General features: G+C 42.0%; 1 protein-coding gene across 1 annotated transcript in view; it reads right to left on the bottom strand.

Moving 5' to 3' along the window:
* cacna1c (calcium channel, voltage-dependent, L type, alpha 1C subunit) overlaps nt 1–24547 on the bottom strand; it is a 172929-nt gene that overhangs the window by 50535 nt on the left and 97847 nt on the right. The window contains exons 4-10 of the mRNA XM_029461765.1: nt 23514–23653; nt 18621–18760; nt 17369–17521; nt 16429–16628; nt 11032–11135; nt 8143–8230; nt 7690–7774 (exon numbers count right to left, since the gene is read on the bottom strand). Of these exons, the coding sequence (XP_029317625.1) occupies nt 7690–7774; nt 8143–8230; nt 11032–11135; nt 16429–16628; nt 17369–17521; nt 18621–18760; nt 23514–23653 (910 nt within the window). The remainder of the gene's footprint in view (nt 1–7689; nt 7775–8142; nt 8231–11031; nt 11136–16428; nt 16629–17368; nt 17522–18620; nt 18761–23513; nt 23654–24547) is intronic.

Here is a 24547-nt window from a genome sequence, read left to right on the forward strand (position 1 = left end):
GTGTGTGTGTGTGTGTGTGTGTGTGTGTGTGTGTGTGTGTGTGTGTGTGTGTGTGTGTGTGTGTGTGTGTGCGCGTGCACGAGTAGAACTCTATTGGTCATTTTCAGATATTTCAAGCGGTCCAAATTTCCAATACCAAACCCCAAAAGTGACTGTGTATTATTCACAGTTGAAACCCTAGACAAAATATTTATTTTGAATAATAATTTCATGCAGTCTCAACTTAATGCAATAATAAAATATTTTGAATTTTAGTCTCTCTTTTTTGCTCACTAGGCAATTGTCACATTATATTGGGGATTACAAACACCCCATAAACAGCTTGTTAGTATGTAAGCGCTCAACACTAAGGTCAGTCGAGAGCAGTATCTTACCTTTCTACTCAACAATATGACAAGTGCTGGGTGATTCTATAAAAAAAAGAGGCTAAAATTCAAATGTTATAGCGATTTCTTTATCATCTTTAATACTCAGAGCTAGCACGGCTAGCAACAGTGCAGAGGGGTTTTAGGGAAAGGAATCTGAAACAACAAGGAGAGGACTGTGACATCACAGATGTTTTTAGTTGTCATTGACAGTGTGTAAACTGCACTCCAATTGCTTTCTGTGATGACATTGTCCTCCTGGTTTTCTTTTTCAGACAAGTCAGGCAGATGCGAACGGTTTCCTTTCCTACGAACCTATAAAAAGGAAAACGGTGGCTGCATATCAATACAGAAATTAAGTTTTCTCCTCATGTCCTTATTCCCTTCCTGATTAGTTCTCGTCTTTTTCCATTATAGGTGACTTAAAGTTACGGGCCATGAAACATGATCACGGTTTTAATGCAGTGAAGACGTACAGAACTGGCAGCAGAAAGGAAAGTAATTGGCAAAAGGCCAAGTCTCCACTGCGAGATAATATATTTGTATATATGGCCTTGAGATCAGATTATTTAATGAGAGGTGTACAAAAGGGGTGAGAAAGACAATGAGAATAAACTACTTTACAGTGTTAAGAGGCAGCCACGTTTATAAAAAAAACGGTCTTTAGTACAATGCAGGAGGAGAGGAAGAGGAGAGGAAGAGGAGTGGAAGAGGAGTGGAAGAGGAGAGGAGGTGCAGTTCGCTTGCATGTCTAGAATCATGTTTCCAGTCAATCTTTAACTAGGGTTGGACCATGCAGACAGACGCACACGCCTTACGAATGAAAGCCGCATTTTTCTTCACGGCTCCACGCAGAGAGTGAAAACGCTGCTTTTTACCTGGGGATAGAGAGCACGGCTCAGCAACACAAACACACACACACACACACACGCATGGATACACACAAATAGGCACTTACAATCAGCACAAATACGGAAATGCACACAAACTGTAACATTTGAACACAAATAATCGCATGTACTCGTCGTGGCTCTGCTGACATGCACAACCTGTTGCAAGGAACGCTTCTGCAAGAAATGTCATTAAACTTTTTACAGTCACACCTCATTACATTACTCTATCTTATTTCTATAATTTGAGATGTATTACTGGCATAACAGTCTTGAACCATTTAGTTTTTTTTAGTGTCTGTTTCTTTGCCATCATATCTGCACTAAAACCTTCTCATTCTCTACGGCAAGAAGGCAAGAAGACAAGAAAGAGGATGCATTGATATTCTGGAGAGTGGAGGAAGTCAACATTTAAAAGCAGGCCGCTGTGTTGTTTTCATGGAACACTACACAGTACAATACAGTTGTTCATCCCATTCTCCTTCCTCGTGGCCGACACAACAGCTGTTATGTTCTGTCCACTTCACCTCTTCCTCTTACACTATTTGCATCATTGTGAGCCTGCACATTCGTCGGCGTGCTCCTCCATACTGGGATCCTTCTATTGTTGCATTCGGCAGTGCTGGCAATATTTTTTGAGTGAGTCAATTTGTACTGTAGCATAAATAAAACTGCATACACAGATATAAAGTAATAAATATAATAAATATCTAGCACACACACATATATGTAAATACACACGGGCAAATAGACACTCACATGCACTCAGTCGACAATCATACAGTTATCCATCTTAATTCACCAATCACTGCACAAGGATCTACTATGACGTCCATTATCACAATGACCAAAAGCAAAAACAGGAAGCAGCCAATCCAACTCCACTCACTCTAGAGTTAGACAGGTCGATATACCACCTGACCCACAACAAATTGCAACAAAAGGTTTCTCAGTGGTTTTCATTCCTACTGGATATACTGATCAACAGAAAAAAAGTCTACCAAAATCAGACCTCCGGAAATGGGTTAAAACTGGGTAATTTCCAAGATGGCCGCCGCCAAGCTTCAAAATCACTAAAACAGCTATAACTTCTTCAATAATTGTGATAACAACATAATTATTGGTTCTAGTCCATGGTCTTAAGGGGTGGACAATCCACTGGTGTCATTTAATTTCAGATCTGGGCAGTATTTAACCTGAAATAGAAGATGGCGGCAAAAAATTAGGGGTGTAAAATCAATAAATTGCTCATATATAATATATCCCCTATCTTGAAAGGCAATGATCTTTGAATGTGAAACTTCATCTATAATGTTATGTCCGTTACACTGCCTGAGTTCAGTCCTCATCACTGTCCTCTAGTTCACTCAGAGACTTGATTTAACGTATTGTCACAACACGTCACTTGGCACGATCCACATGCAGACGTACATGGAAGCCCATTCTTTCGGCATCTGCAACGGGGCATACCACAAGCTGTGGTGCAGTTGCTGTGTATCATTTTCAGAAGATTGTCTGGTGCAGCATTCATGGCAGTCATGATGGGTACGTATCGATTGTCTTCAAGTCCCCAGCCCCAGTCCAGAGGATCAAGGTCACTCTCCATCCCCATCCAAACCATGACCTGGTAGTAAACTCGGGGACAATGAAACTTGGTGGCAGATTCCGTTGGGGGAAGACGTTCAGGTGTAACGAAAGACTTAGCAGCAGCGACCTTTTTGTTGAATATGCTGTGACGCATGGCTGCCAGAGAACATGTGCTCTCCCCACCAAATATAATGGTCATCGCTTGGATGCCAAGGTTCTCTATTTCAGCGAGGCTCACGCCTCTCGAAGTGAATGTATCTTCACACAACTTGAGTACTTGATCATCTTTCACAAGTTTTTGAAAGACCGATTTCTTCCCAACGCCATACACACGAGACGTTGAATCACATCTTGTGAAGGAGTGCAGGAATAATAGTTGGGTGCATAACTTATTCCCGAGAAGATGCTTCATCCGATTGATGTCGTATACTTTCAGATTGCTTCTTGACTGGTTGTCTGATCTGAAATATAGTGGTTTCCCATCTGCCAAACAGTAATGAAGCAGAAGCATCAATAAATCTGTGTCCTCTCCGATTAGTGTGGTGGAATGCAGAATTGTGCTGTTTACTGCTGTCTTTGCAATGTCCACATCAGCGTCCTCTTCTGCCTGAATAACTGTGCAGCCCACTTTCTTCAGCTGATCACCTATTAAGGTGATTAGTTGTTGCTTGTTACTGCCGATGGATAGGAATTCATCCCTCTTTCCGTCAAATTCGGTTTCACCGGTCAAGTTCACAGTGGGATACCTGTTGGTTTGTCCTCGTCTCTGCTGAGTGTTATCCTGTATCGAAGGACCTGCACCATAGCCGTCAAATACAACAGTTGCTGCCCCATAGTGCCTTATTGTGAAGTCTGCAAATGTTCCGGCTATTTTACCATACGTATCTCCCTTCTTCCACTTGAGTTTGTGCAGCAAGGATCCTCCATCAAGCACATATCTTTCAGTCTGAGGGTGTGCTGAAGGTGTGGTATCAGGTGCTCCTTCACATGCCAGTGCCTTAGTACAGTGGTCATTGACGGCTTCAGCGAGTTTAGGTTTGTCGGCCTTCCTCAAGATCTTGTTGTCCTCAAAGAGGGATGGTGGGTATGGACTGAGCTCATACCTCATCACTTCCTCAAGTGACAAATCACCTGTCTGGGATACCACCATGAATCTTTGGAACAGCAAGCTGGGATCGATGGTTCTGTCAGGAGCAACCTGGACAGCATATGAATTTCCCAGGGTCTTCGCTTTCTCTTTCCTCTTAATAGAGAAGGAAAACACAGGTTGTCCAATCATTCTCTCGATGATTTTGTTCCCAACAGATTCATATTCATGCACGTTGATGTCTTTGTTCGCCACGATACCATTGAGAAGGGTGAAAATGCGCTCAGCTTCGTGCTGATCTTCGAGAGGTCGGATGCGTCTCTTTCAATTCTGGCACCTGTTGCTTCTTCATGCTGTTCGCTTGTTGTGTATGTGAGGTCGTTAAAGTCCTGCATTGACCTTAGATGTTATGGGGACTGACATTGTCCACAATGCTCGCTGTTCCCCTGTCATCTTACTGCCATGAGTCAAGCCACTGGTGCTTTTTAGTGATCTCATGAGTGTTTGTTCAATGACTAGATCACAGCTGAGGCCTGCCCAAAACGGGTTTGTTCGCCGGATCACATAATAGCCATCTTGAAACTTCTCATACACATCTGGGTGTTTTTTCTCCAGATAGGGGATATATTATATATGGACAATTTATTGATTTTACGCTCCTAATTTTTTGCCGCCATCTTGGATTTAAGGTATACTGCCCGGATCTGAAATTAAATGACACCAGTGGATTACCCACCCCTTAAAACCATGGATGGAATATTTATGTTTCTATCACAATTATTGAAGAAGTTATAGCTGTTTTAGTGATTTTGAAGCCCGGTGGCGGCCATCTTGGAAATGACCCAGTTTTAACCCATTTCCGGAGGTCTGATTTTGGTAGACTTTTTTTCTGTTGATCAGTATATCCAGTAGGAATAAAAACCACTGAGAAACCTTTTGTTGCAATTTGTTGTGGGTCAGGTGGTTGTTTGTCATAAATTGACCTGTCTAAGTGTCATGCCATTAATACACGTTGTATACATCTATTTTTTAAATGTACTTTCTGTAGGTGTTTTTCATGACCTTGATGAAAGCCACAGACAAGAAAGTTGTTCAACTAATGTAATGGGTGGGGACAGAAAAACAGACAACAGAAAATGTTTTTCCCATCACAGAGAACGGTCCGATGACGCTGATACTTGGAAGGATGCAAGTAACACTTCTAAATAATATACTGACACACCTCCATAATTATCACCATGGAATGCAAAAGTACTGAGGTCTTCATTGAAATGAGCTTTAATTCAGATTGAAGACTTTTATCTTACTGATCCACACAGTGGGAAGCCAAAGCAAACAGCACCCCTGATGCGTTTCTGCCCCAGCATCACATCCTCCATTGTAATGCTCATGGAAACATATGTGACGGTACTGAGACGCCCACATACCATCCTGAGAGTCAGCAGAGTGACTGAGCCAGGCAAGCTTACAGGTCATCATACAGGTCATCTTACCCAGGTGGGCTGAAGACACTCCTACCAGACAGCAGTGGCAGGACGCCAAAACAAGACGACGGCATGCAAGAACAAGATGGCAGCGGGTGAGAGCATGCACACACACACACATGCAGTATGGCCCTGAGAAACACACACACATGTGCACACTGCGGAAGCACATCATATGATACATATACATAAATAAAGAAATAAAGAAATAACAGACCATTCATATCACATCACATCTGTGTGTGCATGTGTTGGTCATGATTGCAGCTTCACAAATTTTAGATGCACACTCACTCACTAAAAACAGTGAATGACATCTACCTCTCTCACCGAACACACACACACACACACACACACACACACACACACACACACACACACACACACACACACACACAATTTGTCTTCATGTGAACACACTATTCACATCATAAATCAGTATTACGCCCCTGTACCTCTTCATGTGAAGATGGGATGACAGATAGAAAGGTGTGTGTGTGTGGTCTCTGTATGAGTGTGTGGTCACTAGCATGAGTTGTTCATGATGTCAAATCCCATTTGTTCTCTGTCCCAGATTCCCTCTCTGCTACACACTCTATATTTCGAGCCCTTTTTTATATTTCAACATCTATTTTCCCTTCCATCTCTCTCTCTCTCTGCTATCCTCTCTTCTCTTCTCCAAGTCCCTTCTTAGGACATGCATATGTATGTGTGTGCGTGTTCCCTGGGCAGCAGGGACAAACTGCCCTCATTCATCTTCCCAAAGGAGGATCCATCCATCGAGGAGAGAGGGAGTAGAAGCAATAAGAGAGCAAGTGATTTTCCACCTTCACAAACAGAGGGATGATTGATCTTTCTGAAGGAGAACTTCTGATCACATGTATCAATCATGAATCTTGCACCTCATAGATACCTACAGTTTTAATACTTAAAGGTGTTTGATTTTAGTATGCGTGTGTTAATACACACAACTTACTCGGGCTTGTCTGGACATTGTAAACAATGACAAAGTATCAGTGATACAGAACTAGAAAATCAAAGAAGCATTTCATTATTGTGATGTGACATTTAAACAAAGTGGCCCAATTGAGGTGCCACATACTGTATTTGTTTTGTTTGTTAATGTGCCAGACACTGCTGATGTGTTTTTGCCACACTGATTTGCCCAAGGGAGCACAACGGTAACAGGTGAAAAGAGAAGATTTGTTACGGATTAGCCACAGGGGTGTTGTGCTTTATTTTCATGTAAATTGGGTCATTGCTCATTCGACCGTAGTAATATCTTGAGCTTCACTGAAAGATTAGATCATCGTTTCTTTCTTTCTTTCTTTCTTCTCCCCTTGCCGATCACCAGTGTCTCAGAATGAGCCAAAGCTGTGTGCAAAATGCATACACTGCCTCTGCATATTTAGTCTTCATCAATCATTCATTCATCATCAATGTGAGGAAGATGAACTCCAATCATTGATACAACAGTTCACAGTACATACTGAACAAGACGTGCACAAAAATAGTGCAGGACATTTTCTTTGTGTCAAATCCCTGCCTCTCTCTTTCGCACCATCCCTCTCTCAAGTTTGATCTATTTTCTCTGAGATCAGACCTCGAGGTCAAAAGAGGTTAGGGCTTTACTCTCCCTCCCCAGGAAATGTAGTTCCCTCCTGGGGAAACATGTACCATGTGTGGCTGCCTCTTGCTGGAGAGAGACAGGGTGTTAATTTGTGTGTGAACATTTCTGTCACACATTCCTAAGAGTGTATACCTAAAGTGTGTGTGTGTGTGTGTGTGTGTGTGTGTGTGTGTGAGAGTTTGCATAAGTGAGTGTGTGTGTTTATTGTGTGTATGTGAGTGTGTGCCCAGAGGCTATTAGCTGCAGTCTGACACATTCCACTAATATCGAAACAGGTTTTAAACCTCAGGAGAGTTCTCAGCCAAAGCAAGCACACACTATTAACATCCTCTCAGTCTGTCAGTCAGTCTGTCAGTCGTTCAATCACCGACTATGAGACTGCAGTGAGCTCACGACTCAGAGAGCAAACACTGGATTTGATACAAACATAAGCGCAGTTATCCTCACAACTTCTTGTGTGAACGAAGAACAAAATGTCTTCAGATATAAACACAATCAATCCAACCACGCTGTCTCACACAAAGCCTTACTCTACCCAAAACTGCCAATACCACACTCACTCACACACACACACACACACACACACACACACACACACACACACACACACACACACACACACACACACACACACAGTAGTACTCACGGTTTCTAGGTTTGTCATCGTCCATGCCCTCCTCTTCATTCTCTGGGTCAATGTCTTCAGCCTGAGTGATCCAGTCTAAATAGCCCTATATTCACACACATGTATAAACACGCCGGGAAAGGTTAGCGGTTCGGAAAGCAGTTTCCTTATCAACAACACTGTAGTCATTCGACATCGCATCGGAGTTTTATGAATGAAACGCTTCAGCATTCATTCTGTTTCTCATACATACATTAGTTACGCCAACTTTTATCCTATTTGAAAAGCATGCTTTGCTTTCCATGCTTACTACCTTAAACTGGTGGTATTGTTTTGCTTCTTCTTGACATCAAACTAAAATGTCAATCACCGTTTTGGAGGCTGGCAGTAATAAATAGTGAATCTTAATGGCAGGTAAAGACGTCCTCTTTCAGGAGGGGCCTCAATCATACACGCACAGAAAGAACAGCCTACCTTGAGGTCCTCCTCCAGTTGCTGTTTTTCTCTGAGTTTCTGGAAGTCACCACGTGCCTTGGCCTTCTCCCTCTCCTTGGAAAACTCTCTGGGAGGAGGGAAACAGGATGGAGGGGGGTAGAGAGAGGGATAGAGAGAAACCAGACACAGAGGGAGAGAGAAAAAGAATCTGAAAAACTAGACTGAAGTGCTGCAAAACAAATCATGTAACGATACTGTGATAATACAGAACATTAGACAGTGCTTCAGGACAGGAAGGAGGGAAAACCTGCTAAAGAGAAATACAAACACGTAAAGTGAAGAGAGAAAGGGCTCTGCCAAGGAGACAAGGTGTTAGTATGCAAATACAGATGAGAACACATCCAGACAGACACTGCAACTGGATTCACTTCTCAAACAATCCAATTCATCCAGATGTTTTTTAAGCAGAGATTGACAGCTCCATTCAATTCTGTTTAAATGTTGGTGCACATGGTACATCCTGAATAAACACACAATGTGTAATAAGCCGCAATGGCAATTATTGGATTTGACCGTACTATTGTTTATTGATCTATTTCATTTTAGCAATTTGTTCTGAAATGATGTCGCTGGATTCCAATAATTAAGCCTGATGCACAGTTGGGAACGTGAATTGCGACACCCCTGCTGACTGACCAAGTGTGGATAAGAGAAGTCATTTCATTTACTTTGAGGCGAAGGAGAACGTTTTGTTCGTCGCTGATTAACTTTCAGCTGAGTCAGCATGCTACTTGATAATATAGATAATATCGTTTTTTTGGTGTATAACATAAATATAGACTGAAAGTGATTTAGTCGTGATGATTTCTTTTTAATTCATGTGGATTAGTCCTCTAATTGTTGCTGTCCCAGGACAACAGTGCCCCAGGTGCCCGAGTGTACTAAGTGTAGTAGTTTCTGCAGTGTATGCGATGTGCTGTTACCCCAGAGGGACAGAGAGGGCTTCCCTCACCAGCTGTACCGCCTCAGCTTGCTCCCGACAAATTGGAGGAGAAGTGGCCAGTGCATCACTGAGCTCCTCACCTTCCGTCTGCCATCTCATTCTTTCACTCGCCACCCAGAGGTTTTGGCAATAGGTCGGAATTAAGTTAAACAGGTAAAATGTAGAATTTCTAATACTCCTATAGCCACTTATTATGGAGTTTTACTTTACATAAGCAAAGGAGAATTTAGACAACTAAATCAATGTTAGGAGAGTGTGAAATATGGAAATATTATGATGAAACCTGGTGAAATGACTTCCAGGTGTCAGGACGAAGAAAGAAAGAATTAAGGAACATTTGATTAATCGCTGCACCGGAGGAAGGTCAAACTCAGGTTGGAGCCAAACAATTCCTTTGGATGAGAGCTGACAGGATGTGGGAGGCTTGGGGAACATTTGCAGTTAAAAAGTGTACGGATCCACATTCGAAGGTCCATTGACAAGTAAACTTCGCTGGTGCCTCCCTGTCGTGAATATTTTTGAATGAGTTTACCAGGGCAATCAGTATAGCTCCCTGCTCGTCAGTCATCTTGTGTTTGGACATTACAGCCTTGTTAGCTGCATACGGCGTATATGTTTTTATATAATAGTGGTAAATTAAGTGGGACTTCTTGCCGCTACACTTGTCTGAAGGTTTATCTGAATAGTCTCATTCATGTTAAACATGTTCCCTGGAGCGCAAGAGCAGGATCCATAATGAAACTCTTGAGATTGTCATTTGCCATTTTCATTGATTTTTACAGCCAGTCTATCGCCTGGAACAGAATAAGAGAGTATGTGAGTGTGTGTGTGTGTTCTGTGTGAAATTTAGCGTAATGATGGGACAGATCACACCTACAGACTGCACATACACACTCACACAAAAGACAGATCAATGAGCATTAGAACAAACTGCTACCATCTTGCTTGTCATAACATTAGCAGGAGACCCAATCCTATTGATCTGTGTGTGTGTGTGTGCCAGTGTGTACTGAGTGCGTAGTTGTGAGTGGAAAACTCTGAGCGATCACTCTCATCATCTTATTTTTCTGTCCTAAATCGTCATCGGATTCTCTTTTCTCCTCCCATCTTTCAGACAGCCTCTTGCCCCATTCTTTCTATTTACACATTACATCAAGCGCAGACACCCACACCCAGTGTTTCTGTCTCTGCGCCCGTCGCTCTCCTTCTTCCTGTTTAGCCATTAGTTATTATGCCAATCTGAGACCCACACACACACTCCATGGGAAGCAGTTGGTAAAAGGTCAGGCTGTGTAGTGTGTTGACAGCATCATTAGTCAGAAGTCAGACAAAGAGTCAGACAGCCAAACCCCCCAAGCTGTTTGGACCAGATAGACCTCTATTATTTTTCCCACAATGCTGCTGTCACATCACTGTGGGTATCGAGAGTAATATCGGGGTCAGTCAGTCAGGGAGGAGACCCTTCACTCCTTACACAAGTTCATCATGACCTACGGCATGTGAAGACCCCATCAGACATGTCAAGGAAATGTGAAACTTTCCTCACATGAGCTCTGATTCATCATACACACATATTCTAAACTAGAATATGTGTGTATGCCTCCACCGACGGGTTGCAGTTTACCATTACAAAATCGTATACTAATTTGAATTTCACTGGTATGTGTACTGTATGTATGTACTGTGTTTCTACAATGCTACTCATACTGTACCGTTACGTGTTTTATTACAACACGTTCCTGCGCATACTTTGTACAGGACAAACCACAACTTCATCTACTGTCAGAAGCAGGAGGTAGACAGAAATAAAGAGTTCCCTTCAGGGAAAACAAACAAAGCTCTCTAAGAACAGCATAAAAGGCATGAAGGAGAGAGAGAAAGAGAGAGAGAAGTTAGTCTCAAGTGACCTTTAACCTTGCCCTTACCCGCTCAATACCCCCAGAACCAAGTTTAGCACAAAGAAGGATCCGATGATGATTAACGTGACAAAATACACCCAGGGCCACCTGTACCCTACTGCATCATTTACCTAGGTGGAGAGATGGAGGCATGGAGGAGTGGGACCAAGGAGGGGAGACAGACAGGATGGATGGAAAGAGGAAAAGGAAGCCAAGTAGAGAGGACATGGATTGAGAGGGCCGGGGTGAAAGCAAGGAATGAGCAGTAAGGGATGTTAGGAGGGAAGGGAGGAGGGGAAGAGGGGGTTAGATCCTTCGTGAAAGTTCCCAACAGATGGAACTGTTTGCTTGCGCAGGATCCCTGCTGAGATTATGGTGCATTCATAGTATTTGTCAAAGTCGCTTAGTGGGCCACATGGTAACGTATCTGCCCGGCTGTCTTTAGCTTGGAGATCTATAAAAGAGATCTATCAGTTGGTCACAAGTAAGGGAGATTTACAAGTATAAAAGCAGTTTCCCTTCAAGTTAGTTGGCCTCAAATCAGCTCATTTTCAGGCCTAATCACTGTGGAGAGAAGACATTTTAGTTACACACTTCAACAGACTGTGCAGCAAGACTCCCATGGATTTGACATCATTACTGTCCTCAAGACAAATAATTCTCTGTCGGTGTCTTTACTCTTTTTTAATTTAAAAATGAAAAAACAAAAGCAGTTTAATGTTGTTTTAATTAAAAGTTTGAATTTTTAAATGTATTTTGAGGTTTTACGTCATAATCACACTGTTTTTAACTCGAATGTTACAATAATTTATATCTGGTAACTGTAATGCTTTTATAAACACTTATATATTATAACTTATAAACGATGGTCCCTGTTCAGTCCAGCCTTCCATCCTATAATTTCCATTTTTAATGCCATGTTTCCTTTCAGACTTCACTCTGTCCTCACAATAACCTTTTTTTTGCCTGTTGTGTTTTCCCTGCTGTGCAAGCTTTTTTAGATTCCACCTCCACGGCTGACCTGAGGGGTGAATTATTAATGCCCCAGTGTGTCCCTACAGGCCGGGTGGTGCTTGTACTAAAACAGTGACTTGGCAGAGCGGAGTAAAACTACACCCAGCTCGCCTGCTGGAGCAGCATTTATTGAAACAAAACATACACGTGCCTCCGTACAAATATGCACATGCTGCACATACACAGACAATGTAAGCAGACGCATGCTGATCTGCACACGAGACAAAACATGGATTACACACAAGACGGATCTTTAAATGCAGTCCGGTGAGGAAGCGGGTCTCTTTGAACTGAGCCTGAACTGACTTCACTAAAAGAAAGTTGCTTGTTTGGACTATTTGTGAATTAAGTTGCATTTGCTCGAACATCTTTTGGAGTTTCCGGGATTCAGATGTTCACCTGCACCTTCAGCGTTTAGCCACGTTTTGTCCTGCAACTTTTGTGTTAAGTGAGTTTAGTGAGTATCAAGTCTCTTCAATTGAAATGGTGATGATGGCGGCTGAAGCATGTTCCGTTTACAGCACGGGATTCTGGATCCACACAGCAGTTGAACTGCACAGCTTCAAAACTCTTAACTTTAACTAAACTAAAATCGACGGCTTCCAAACGAGAATACTTAGAAATAAGATGTATAGTTAGATAGATGGATTTTCATACCAAACTACTAAATTCTTTGTTAACTTAAAGAGATTCTTCTATGTAAAGTGAGCCTGCCCTAATAATAACAATAATAGCAATGACAACAATAATAATGTCCAACATATGTTGTTCTCTTATAGTGGCAAACAATGGATTATTTCTTCAGTTGTTCACTGGATCCTTAAAAATCAATGTCTGGTGCAGGGAGTCTTGCAGCATGGTCAATAATCACATCCAGCCACATCACAAACAACACACATACAGACGTTTGTACACACACGACAACAGCACAACCTCTTACCCGCTCAACACCCCCAGAACGAGATTGAGAACGAAAAAGGAGCCGAAGATGACGAGAGAGACAAAATAGACCCATGGCAGCTCATAGCCCATAGCATCCTGCATCTGAGAGAGACAAGAGACATGGGAGAGAAGCAGAAGGAGAGAATCCAGGGGGTTAATAAGGAGAAGGTTGGCGGGGTGGAGGACAGAGGAAAGAGAGGGAGGAGGACAATGGGGAAGGTCAACAGAGAGAATGAAGAAATGAATGAGAGGGGGGCAGTAGAGGTCAAGGACAAAAAGTGTGTGGAAGAGGAAAACAGAGAAGGAAAAGATGACGGACAAGAAAAGAGAAACGAGCAGTCCATGTTAAAAAGAGCAGAAGGAAGACCTGGCAAAGCTAGAGTGGCAGTATTGTATGATGAAGTGTGTGTACGAACTCTTTTATCTGCCTGTTGGGAGAGCACACACACACTGAACTGCTTTTATAACTCAATGATAAACCGTAGCTCTTATGTGTGTGTTTACATAATTACACAATCCCTTAAGAAAACTTTTCTTGGAAAGGTGGACGAGAAATGCCATGAAAGAAAATCCAAAATCTATCCGTTTAAGAGCTGTCACTTTAACATGGTTTGACATGTTGGACAGAGAGAGACAAAAAGGAAGAGGACGGAGGGTTAATTTGCTGACGACAGTAGATGTTGGATGTCATTAATCTATGTTCTGTCACATCTGAAAATGTGAAATGTGATGACCCAAACCCAATGTTCATCATTTATACTACAAACAAAAGAGGTCCCATTCATTATAAAAGACAGCTGGATAACCAAGCGCTCTCATAATGAGTGAATTGTATGATTGAACTGTTGTGATGCTGTGTGCGTGCAGGAGGTTGCAGCAGACAGAGTTACAGGAGGGGTGTAGAGCTAGTAAGCTCTCTGCTCCATGCGTGTACATGCACTCATACACAAACCAGCTTATATGTACAGTAAGATCCCACACACACACACACACACACACACACACACACACACACAACGGACCAATTTCCACATTTACATTTAGTCTACAAACGTCCTTACCAGTAACTGTTCATTGCATTACATGTGAGTTCCTTAAGACATTTACTAATCATATTCATTCATTTGTCACTTTAATATTCTGATAACAGTGTGTGTCTCTCGTACGTCATTCTAGTCACAGAGCTCAAAATCTGTTTCTCTGAAAGCTAAATCACAGAAAGTAAGACTGTAATTTACCACTTCTTAACACTGTCTTTACAAACTCTTATATCCAACTGAATTAAAAAAGAAAATATGAACAATATGTTTTATTATCAGGTATATCCATATTTTTTAAATGTTAATAAATTCCAAAAAACACACAACTCCTGGCTGTTTGTTTCTTAGAAACAGAATACAAATCTTTTCCTTGTGCAGTGGACTGATTGTTCATTGAGACGGACGGAAAAGAGTGTTTTAGGATCCAGGAAAAATAAGTACTAATAAATGTGTCAAGTGGTGTTCAACAACCTTCTGCGATCACATCATTATTTAAATTTCAGAGAAATGGATGCTTCACTCCATGACCTGAATGTAATGGGAATACATTTGAAGCGCACATTTGGGGCTCTTAGATAAATTGAAATTAGCACAATTTCATTGTACATTTAGTTGAAAAGTGTTGTTTTGAAAATGCTAAGAACTGCTATTCATCTCCACCACATGAGTGCTTTGCAGCGACGGACAGCAGTGTGCGGTACCTGCCACGGAGCTTTGAAATAATATAATATATAATATAATATATAATATATAATATAATATATAATATTATATATAATATAATATAATATATAATATTATATATAATATTATATATTATATTATATATAATATATATATATAATATATATATATATATATATATATATATATATATTATTATAACAATAGGCTACAGTTTAAGTTACATCATTAAACATTTAAAAAAGAGTGTGAACATTTTATTTAAAATATTTAAACATTAAGGGCTCCCTTTTAACAGTCTGCGTGTCTGTGCAACTGTATCACAGCATCTATTTTCGTTTGACATTATTATCGCATCTTTAATATCACAATCCAAATAGTTTTAAGCTGCAGTCATAACGTAGACATTCAAATTATTGTTATTAATAACTTAGAGAAACACTGCATGTCAACGTTCCACCTCCTCTCCCGCTCTCTCTCTGTCTCTCAAACACACGCACACAAAGCGCCCGCTCGAGTCCTCAATCCAAAAGTCAAAAGGTCTTGAAAAAAGACGATGTAATCAGGTCCAAAAATTAACAACATGTTTTTATCTAACCAAATATTTTGCTTCAAATCATATTTGTTGCTGTTTAGCCTTTCAAAAAGCAGAATTGTCACTGTGGTCAGAACACTGTTTGCTGCACACAAAGGGACGCTTGCACGCCGTATTAACAGGGTGCTGTAGCAGCAATCTAACAGCCCCATTAATTATGTTTATGGAACCACAATAACATAAAATCATATTCAGCCCAATCTTTAAAGTTATCTTTTGGAGTGCAGAGCAACGTTTCGGTGAGCAGGCATATGGAGACAAGAGCATGCAGGAAATGTAATGTTTGTAATTAAGGATTAAAATTCACTTGTGCTAATTCAGGTGGCTCAGCGGCAGACATGGCGTTCCACCAGAAACATCTCAGCAGATTCTACAGATTATCATTTTTTTTCCCGCTTTAATATCGGCAAAGGAAGCGCCAACCGCTGATCAATCGTCAAGATGCGATACGATCGCAAATCAGCACAAGCCTTGTGACATGTTGGCTAATGTTACAAACAATTTCTTCCTGTGTGTAAAGCCAAACCCCCAGAGGTCTAAATCAAAGGCTTTCAAAGCAGGCAGATGTGGGAGTTTGATCGAACCTTCCCGAACATTGATTAACAGCACAGACTAATCTATTGGTTTATTTAGCTGGACAGGGCTGATGCTTGCTTCTGGTCATTTACTGAGGAAGGGAGAGTTCTTGTGTGCCTCGCTGGCTGCATGTGTGTGTGTGTGTGTGTGTGTGTGTGTGTGTGTGTGTGTGTGTGTGTGTGTGTGTGTGTGTGTGTGTGTGTGCGCGCTTTCACTTGAATCAAGAATCAGGATTCTACACACGTTCCAAATGAATCGGCGCCTTCAATTACACAGTGTATTGTCTGCATCGATTTATCCTAAGATATGAGCTAACACACAATGTGTGTGTGTGTGTGTGTGTGTCTTATTTTGAACAGTCTTTGTGGGCATACCTGCCTTTCTGAGAGAAGTGTTTGTGTTATTGTTTTATATTGTTTTTCAAAAGCACTCATGTGGCACAGATGTAACAGATACACTACAGTGGCTACACACACCAAGTGGCACTACACACACACACACACACACACACACACACACACACACACACACACAGACACACAGACACAGACACTGTTGTGGTGTCCGGCTCACCCAGTACAGCACTTCCGTCCAGCCCTCCATGGTTATACACTGGAACACCGTCAACATGGCGAAGGCAAAGTTGTCAAAGTTGGTGATGCCGTCGTTTGGGCCCTCCCATCCCACTTTGCACTCTGTTCCGTTGTGGTTACAATGTCGACCGTAAGCTCCATCAGGTGCACACGGTGCCGGCTTTTTGTCCGCAATGTTGCCTGTGACAAAAGAAATGGGGAGGCAGAGAAAAATTGTTATACTGCATCCTTCCCATCTGAAAAGGAAGAAAACACATCTACATTTAACAAAAAGGTTTGCAAAGGACACATTGAACTATAGAGCAGCCATAAATAAAAAAATCTATGTGAAAATGTGCTAATTAATACAAAACAAGCTTTTGGGCGGGACGTATAGGATACCAGAGGATTCCACCAGCACTTACCCAGTGCCGAGCTAATGCCTCTCATGGGACCTATAACATCCCCGTAACAACACTTAAGTCCATTTATACCTAGGGACCTACTGAAAAGGGTATTAAATCATTTATGGCAGCTGCCGTTTCAATTACTGCCCAAATTATTCATACATAACTGATGTTTTAAATAATTAATGGAGGTTATCATTTAAACTGCTTAAGGTATGTGCTCTATTGTGTCTGCTCTGTTGGCTTTTAGGCGATGTCTTACTTCAATGGGAAAGGTTTGTGCGTAGTGTTTACCTGTGTGCACAGTTGAAATGTGCTTACTGAAGCATGCTTTAACACACAGTTGACTACATGCTTCACAATGTATCTGAGCTTTGACGTGCGGTATGAGAGTGTATGTGTTTGATCATGCATGTTTGTATCCGAATCTGTGCATCAGTGCGCACTCGTCTCTCTCTGTGCCCCTCTGTCACTCTCTTTATGTGCATGTGTGCGAGTGTGTGTGTGTGTGCGCGTGCGCGTGCGTGTGTGTACCTGTCTGCTCGTGAGCGCAGGTCTTGTGCATCTTGCCCATGAAGAGCTCCAGGCCGATGATGGCATAGATGATGATGACGAAGAGGACCAGCAGGGCGATGTGGAGCAGAGGAACCATGGCTTTGATTATGGAGTTCAACACGACCTGTAAACCTGTAGCACACACAGAGAGGAACTGCTGAGAACACATAAAGGGTAAACACAACTAAATACAAATCAAAAAGAGTATTCAAACAGGCAGTAACCGTCATTTAAAGCATTGGTAGTGCATCATATAGCAGCATAGATCACCATGTAAGCACTGTCACATTCGGTTGAGGAGGATTATTGGTATGAAAGACAGTAAAACTTTTATTTGATATTTTTATCAGATCGCTTAATATCACGTTTAATGTTTTTGCATGCAGCTGTAACCAATGACAAATCTATGCAAAACTACAGTACTTATAAACTGAGAATTGTGCATACTGTTACACCTTTAAATGAAAAAGGAAAAGCTATGTATATTTAGTATCACAATTGAATTGCAATCAAAAAGATTTACAATTGTTCACACATCATTTGGAGAAGTAAGTGCGCCTTCACACCACAGTATGTGGCATCAACAACTGAGGAATCCTTGGATCGGTTCTGGTATCTGATTAAATTACATAACACATTAAGAACATATACAGATTTAACAAAAACAGTCATTGCAAAGTTCATTTACGGGTCATTTCTTTGAGTAAATTCTACACTAATGTTACAGGAAGCCAAGTTTAAAAAGACACGTCTGGAAGTCAGTTTGCTGATCAGCTGGCAAACGTTCAACTGATCAGACGCCATGATACCAATCCAACACTGTCCGGTGACGTTGGACCGGGTTCAGTCTAAATATTGTGCACTGCATCACTCACGCTTCTAAACCGACAAGTGCACACACACACAGGTGCACACTCTCGCTTCATCCACAACATCCAATCCTTTCCTGTCTTCTGGCCTGTTGGATTATTGATTTGTGTAGTGACCAACACAGACAGGCTGACAGACAACACATCTACTGCTCGTACTGTCTGAGTATCTGATCAGAGGACTCTTTGTGTGTGCATTTATGTGTGTCACTACGTGTGTGACATCGAGCAGCAATATCAGCTCCAATCTGTGCTTCATTTCTCCCCCACCTCACCCAATCACCATCCACACCTGATCCTCAGAGCGACACTTTTTTACTCTCTTTCTTTTCTTTTCTGTCTTTCATTCTCTCAGTACTTACTGGGGACTCCAGAGACCAGTCTGAGGGGTCTGAGTACTCTGAATGCCCTCAGAGCCTTGACATCGAAGCCCGCTGCCTTCCCTCCAATAGGAGTGGCCCCGTCCCCTTTGGTGGCCTGCTCCAGGATCGCACTGAATAACCTGCGAGACAGAAAGTAATGACTTCAATAAGCATCTTCAGCTTGACATCCCATTTCCACATGCTAGAGGTTATCTGAGAGAGGGGAAATAATAAAAGGAAGAAGTGACACACAGGGATATATTAGAGTGATGAATATCTGCAGTCATTTTCCATTTCCTCTGTTGCCACTGCTGTCAATACTGAACTGAACCATGTACAGCATCTTTATCATAATGTATAAAACAGTGAAAGTGTTGTAAATTTAGACATCAACCGAGTTCGGGGCACAAATGTAAAAGCAAAAAGGAATGGGGAAGACATAATCAAATGTGCTTCCGGGAGGAAACATAACAGTAGAAAAATAAAATCAGCTTAATTAGTAAGCTCTCCAACACAATAATAGAAAGTGTTTCATCTGTTCCCTCTGTCTTTCACACATAAGGAAATGTGACACTCGGCTTTAATGATTTGACAGTCGGCTCAACAGAACACTGTGCACGTCTGTAGTGATGATGTCTCCGAAATGTGTTTATAAATGAGTGTGTGCTCATTCACTGTCAGATAGAATGTAACACACATTTGCATTTGGCCATGTGATGTCACACAACCCTCCCCGTGTCTCCGCTGTAATATATCGGGGACTTAAAGCAGGTGCATAAGAATGTATTCGCGTCTATGAAATTACTTTGCGGACATGTCTTTGGGTAAGAGGGGCGCCAAAGCTTCAATATATGTAACCCATACGGCCAAAAGTATGAAGACACCGCTGCCCATTTGTCTCTGGTCTGGGGCTGTTTTTAATGGGTTGGTTAATTGGCCAATTAGTTCCAAATCTATGCTGCTACATACATGCAAAAACATAATGATAATAAGACCAGTGATTCTTAACGTGGGGTTTGGCGCCCCCTCAAAAGGGTCACATGATGACTCATCAGGGTGATGAGATGAACAATGGGATCAAATCTCACATTTCTGTGAAACGTTTTCCACGAAAAGTGGAAAGCTTAATGAATGCCGATGCTATGGGAATGAGATGTCCAACTATAAATACGGGTGCTATGTTCAGGTGTCCTAAGTAAGTAGAGATATTAGTAGCCTATTATCCCCTATGATATTATTTACAGACATCTCTTTCGGTGTCAGTTGCTCACAAGTTTGAGTTTATTTGCGTCCAGCTGAGCTTATCACTCTCTCCTCCTCCCTGAGATCACTTAGAAATCACCACACAAAACCATTTTCCAGCTAGCGCGGCTCAAAGGCCAGTCAGCGGCGCGTTAGTCATGGAGAATTATCAATTAGCACTGATGAAATGGCCACTTGAAAAGACCTCTCAAAACATATCGCCCTCTCTCCCTCTCACTTTCTCTCCCTCTCTCAGCCTTTCTATTTCACGCTACCTCCCTCTCATTTTGATTCACTGTCCTTTGAAACGGAGTATGAAAAGCAAGTCAAGGAGCCACAGTTTTGCACCAGCAGCATGTTTTGCCATAGCGGGGTGTTGAATGATAATTAGAGCCTTTAAGTGTAGCACCACATAATGGCTTGTGTACATCCACAGATAGCAGAAGCTGTGTACATTCAGCCATTTCTTTTTTATAATTATACATTTACAATAGGCCCACAACTATACTAGAAGTGAAGAAGAAGAGATACTGTATGTGAAGCAGAGAGCTATATAGTAACTATTCATACTGTACACACACACACAATTAGCTTACTGAACCTTCAATTATAAATTCTCAGCGTCTATGTGTATGTGCAAGTGTACATGTGTGTGTGCATGTATGCGTGCCTGTGTGTGTGTGTGTGCCTCCAAGGCTGCTCAGCACCAGGTACAAGCTCTTTAACCCATATGGTGAACATTCCAGAGGGAGCGAACTCTGTCACTTCTCATCTGCACACACAGACACACACACACACACACACACACACACACACACACAGGCAGGCTGGCAGTTAGGCACACACAGTCACAAAGAGAATCACTCATTCATGCACACACAGAGATACAGTGCTGTCACAGCTGAACATTTCGTGGATCTGTGTGTCCTCTTCGAGTGTGTGAAATGGAGGGAGCGTGTGTGTATTTGTGTTTCACGACTGTACTAATGGATTTCTTTTCCGTTCTGTGTCATTTTCATGACAAGTTCTTGTATCTGAATGACAAAATAGGTCTAATTCAGAAGCTTCCCTAATGAAAAATTGAAGCTTTCCAGAAGCATATCATACGAGTGTCTGCGACCCCTCTAGCTAAGGAATATTAAGGTTTAGGGAAATTGGAAATGATCTTGAATTAGGTTAGAGAAAAGATTGTGATCATGGATTAAGATCACCTTTATGATTCTTATCAGGTGACTTGAAATCTTTCATGTCGAGGCGTCAGTTTTTTTTTGTCGGTCAATGTGCATTACATTATATTTTGATATTCTAGCAGGGATAGCTAGTGTTTTCCACATTTGGTTGCAGGGTATAGATATGAATGGAGAGCATGGTAACTGAGAGGTCCCACACCCAGAGGCCGGCCCTGACCCGCCGAGTTGAAAAAAGAAAAATACTCTCCGCTGTCATGCCTTCACATTAGCATTGATTTCAGCCTAAACTTTTATGTGAAGTCAAACTTCAAAGAGTAACCTTGTCAATGGGGAAAGAAGAATAAGAATTATTTTGGCCATGTGAAAGAGAAAAAAGAGAAAAACCCTGGGGAAGTCTAGAGAGGCCATTCAGGTTTTATCTCCCAAAACAGGCAGCCATAACCCTCCGAAAGTGTCCTTGAGCAAGAGCAATAACACTGAACCCTGCCAATTCTGGAGCTGCAGAAGTTATCTGACCTTCTGACCTTACTTTGCCAGGGACAATTTCATTAAAGTGATCAATACAGTATCATTGCACATTAAATTATGCTGCGTCACAATAAAAGCTACAATTGAAAGAGAGAGAGCAGGAGATAGAGAGAGAGAGAGATAGAGAGATAGAGAGAGACGAGATAGAGCTATAGATATATTAGTCGATATAGATGCAGCCAAGAGAAGATAGCTATCGAAGAGAGGATGAGGATGGAGAGGGAGGAGAGGGGAGGAGAGGCAGAGAGAGAGGAGAGGAGAGGAGAGGAGGGAGGGAAAGAGAGGAGAGAGAGAGAGAGAGGAGAGGGAGATGGAGAGAGAGAGAGGGAGAGAGGAGAGGAGAGAGAGAGGAGGAGGAGAGAGGAGGGGGAGAGGGAGGAAGAGAAGAGGAGGAGGAGAGGAGAGAGAGAACGGAGAGAGAGAGAGAGAGAGAGAGGAGAGGAGAGAGAAGACGAGAGAGAGAGAGAGAAGAAGAGGGAGAGAGGGAGAGAAGGAGAGGAAGAAAGAAAGAAGAGAAGAAAGAGAGAGAGGAGGAGGGATGAGAGAGAGAGAGAGAGAGAGAGAGGCAGCCAGAGCGAGAGAGAGAGGAGGAGGGAGAGGAGAGAAGAGGAGAGAGAGAGAGAGAGAGAGAGGGGGTAGATAACAGCATAAGAGTGGTAAAGGTTGTGTTTATGCCAGGGGCACTGGCACCATGATGCCAGCCGATGGGGTGGTGGCTTCACCCCAAAGACATGTGTGTGTGTGTGTGTGTGTGTGTGTGTGTGTGTGTGTGTGTGTGCCTTTGGGGTGAAGCCAACCATGTTCAGTTAGTGATGACTAATGTGAGTGAACACTTGACTGGCGATGAACAAGCCTCATTGAGTGTGTGTGTGTGTGTGTGTGTGTGTGTGTGTGTGTGTGTGTGTGTGTGTGTGTGTGTGTGTGTGTGCGAGTGTGTGTGTGTGTGCTGGTGACTTCCTTCAGGCAGTGGGGTGCTTTCTTGCGGTCTCTCTCTCTTGCACAAACACACACACACACAAACACACACACACACACACACACACACACACACACACACACGGTCAATTAGACCATTTTTATGGCATTAATGTAACTGTCAGGTCCACTGGCTATTGTGCCATTACCCCCACACAACACTGTACATAAAGCACAGCTGGCAGGCAGGGCACACACACTTGCACACACACTTGCACACACACTTGCACACAGGCACAGAGGGTTTAGCAGACGCGCTATGTTGCTGAGTTGCAGATAAAGAAAAACAGAGCAAAGCTTTGCTATCAGCATCTAACAAGCTAATCAGTTTAGGCTTCACCAATACACTGCAGACCAGAGTTTACTGCGGCTTTAATACGGATTCAGTATTCAGGAAGATTGTTTTATGGCAATGCTTTTAGAAAGCTGATGTGTATCGTATTATTTTAGTATTAATAGCCTATACCACATATACTCAGATAAAAGTATTATTCTGAAGACAAACCAGACCACATCTTTCCTCTATGAAATTAGCATGCTGTGGCAGCAGATTGGATTTTGCAAATCTGTTATATTATTAGTAAAAGTACAATTTTAAGAAAGTTAAGAGAAATAAAATGTCATCAACAAAGCTTAAGTCAATAAATGTAGGCAAAGATAAGAGGAAGAGTAGTAGCTGCCTTGTCTTTACTACAGCAATCAAAGGTGTTCATGGGAAATATGATCTTAATTTTAAAAGATGCCACCATGAGTACCTCTGCCATGAGAAAGAAGCTGCCAATTGTCTTGGCGATAGTTTCATTTGTTGACAGTAATTATAACAGGGTACTATGATTCATTTGCCAATGATGTGCTGATCTTGAAAACTGTGTCAGGTAGTGCTTTTACAAACCCTGGAAAGAGACAGTGAAATACGAGTATACAGGATTATCATTTCAGTGCGTTTCTGTCCACTCACCCTACGACTACGATGATGAAGTCGAGCAGATTCCAGCCGTTCCTCAGGTAGGCGTTGGGGTGGAAGAGCAGGCCGTAGGCTATTACCTTCAGGAAAGCCTCCACCGTGAAAATGATGAGGAACAGATACTCCACACGCTCCTGTAGAGACACACAAACAAGACAGGTCCATATGTTTTCTGAGCAGCAGAATTGCAGAGAGAACAAGCATTGGAGACGGATAAAGGACAGGAGAGGAAAGGGAGAGGAGAGGAGATTATAGAAAGACCTTTGGTTGTAAAGTTTGCGGTAAGATGAGTTTTGCATGGGAGTAATACTAAAACAGGAAACCATATAGACACCAAACGAATGAGAAAACACCAAACGTTCATTCAAAATTCGCAGTAGATTTCTTTTTTTGGTATGTAGGTAAGTTAGAGCGGCTGGCCGAACCAAAGCACTCAAATATAAACACGTTCATTCACAATCATGACATTAATTTATGCCCATGTCAACAATAAAGACTCTGGATGTGACTTGTGAGCACCAAGAGTGCTGGCTGCTTACACTCCTCTGAGTCAGCCAGAACAAGATGTTCTGTTACTGTTTATGAGTGTGTGTGTGAGTGTGTGCGTGAGTGTGTGTGTGTGTGTGTGTGTGTGTGTTTGACTATTTATGTGTGAACATGTATTTGTCTAACTTGTAATCGTGTAAACAATCAAATCATTTAGATTATTTAATCAAAGCGGCTCTCTTCCTGTCCGAAGAGGCCGATATCTGAATCAGGAATGCATGCGTGTGTGCATGTACACACACACACACACACACACGCACACACACACACCAGCAACTCTTCTACTACAGAGCTCCTCAGAGATTGTTGTCAGTGATGACCCCTGGCAAAGAGGGTCCTGGGAAATGTCCTGAAATGGCCTTGAGGCAAAGAGAGGAATTATGTAACTTTCTGACCATCATAAAACTCAATTCATCACCCACCTAATCAGCTTGATTATCTGCTTTGTTAAGTTTGTCACGGAAATGAGATCAAGGCAAACA

Source organism: Cottoperca gobio, chromosome 23 (assembly GCF_900634415.1).
Source record: "Cottoperca gobio chromosome 23, fCotGob3.1, whole genome shotgun sequence".
Taxonomy (NCBI): Eukaryota; Metazoa; Chordata; class Actinopteri; order Perciformes; family Bovichtidae; genus Cottoperca; species Cottoperca gobio.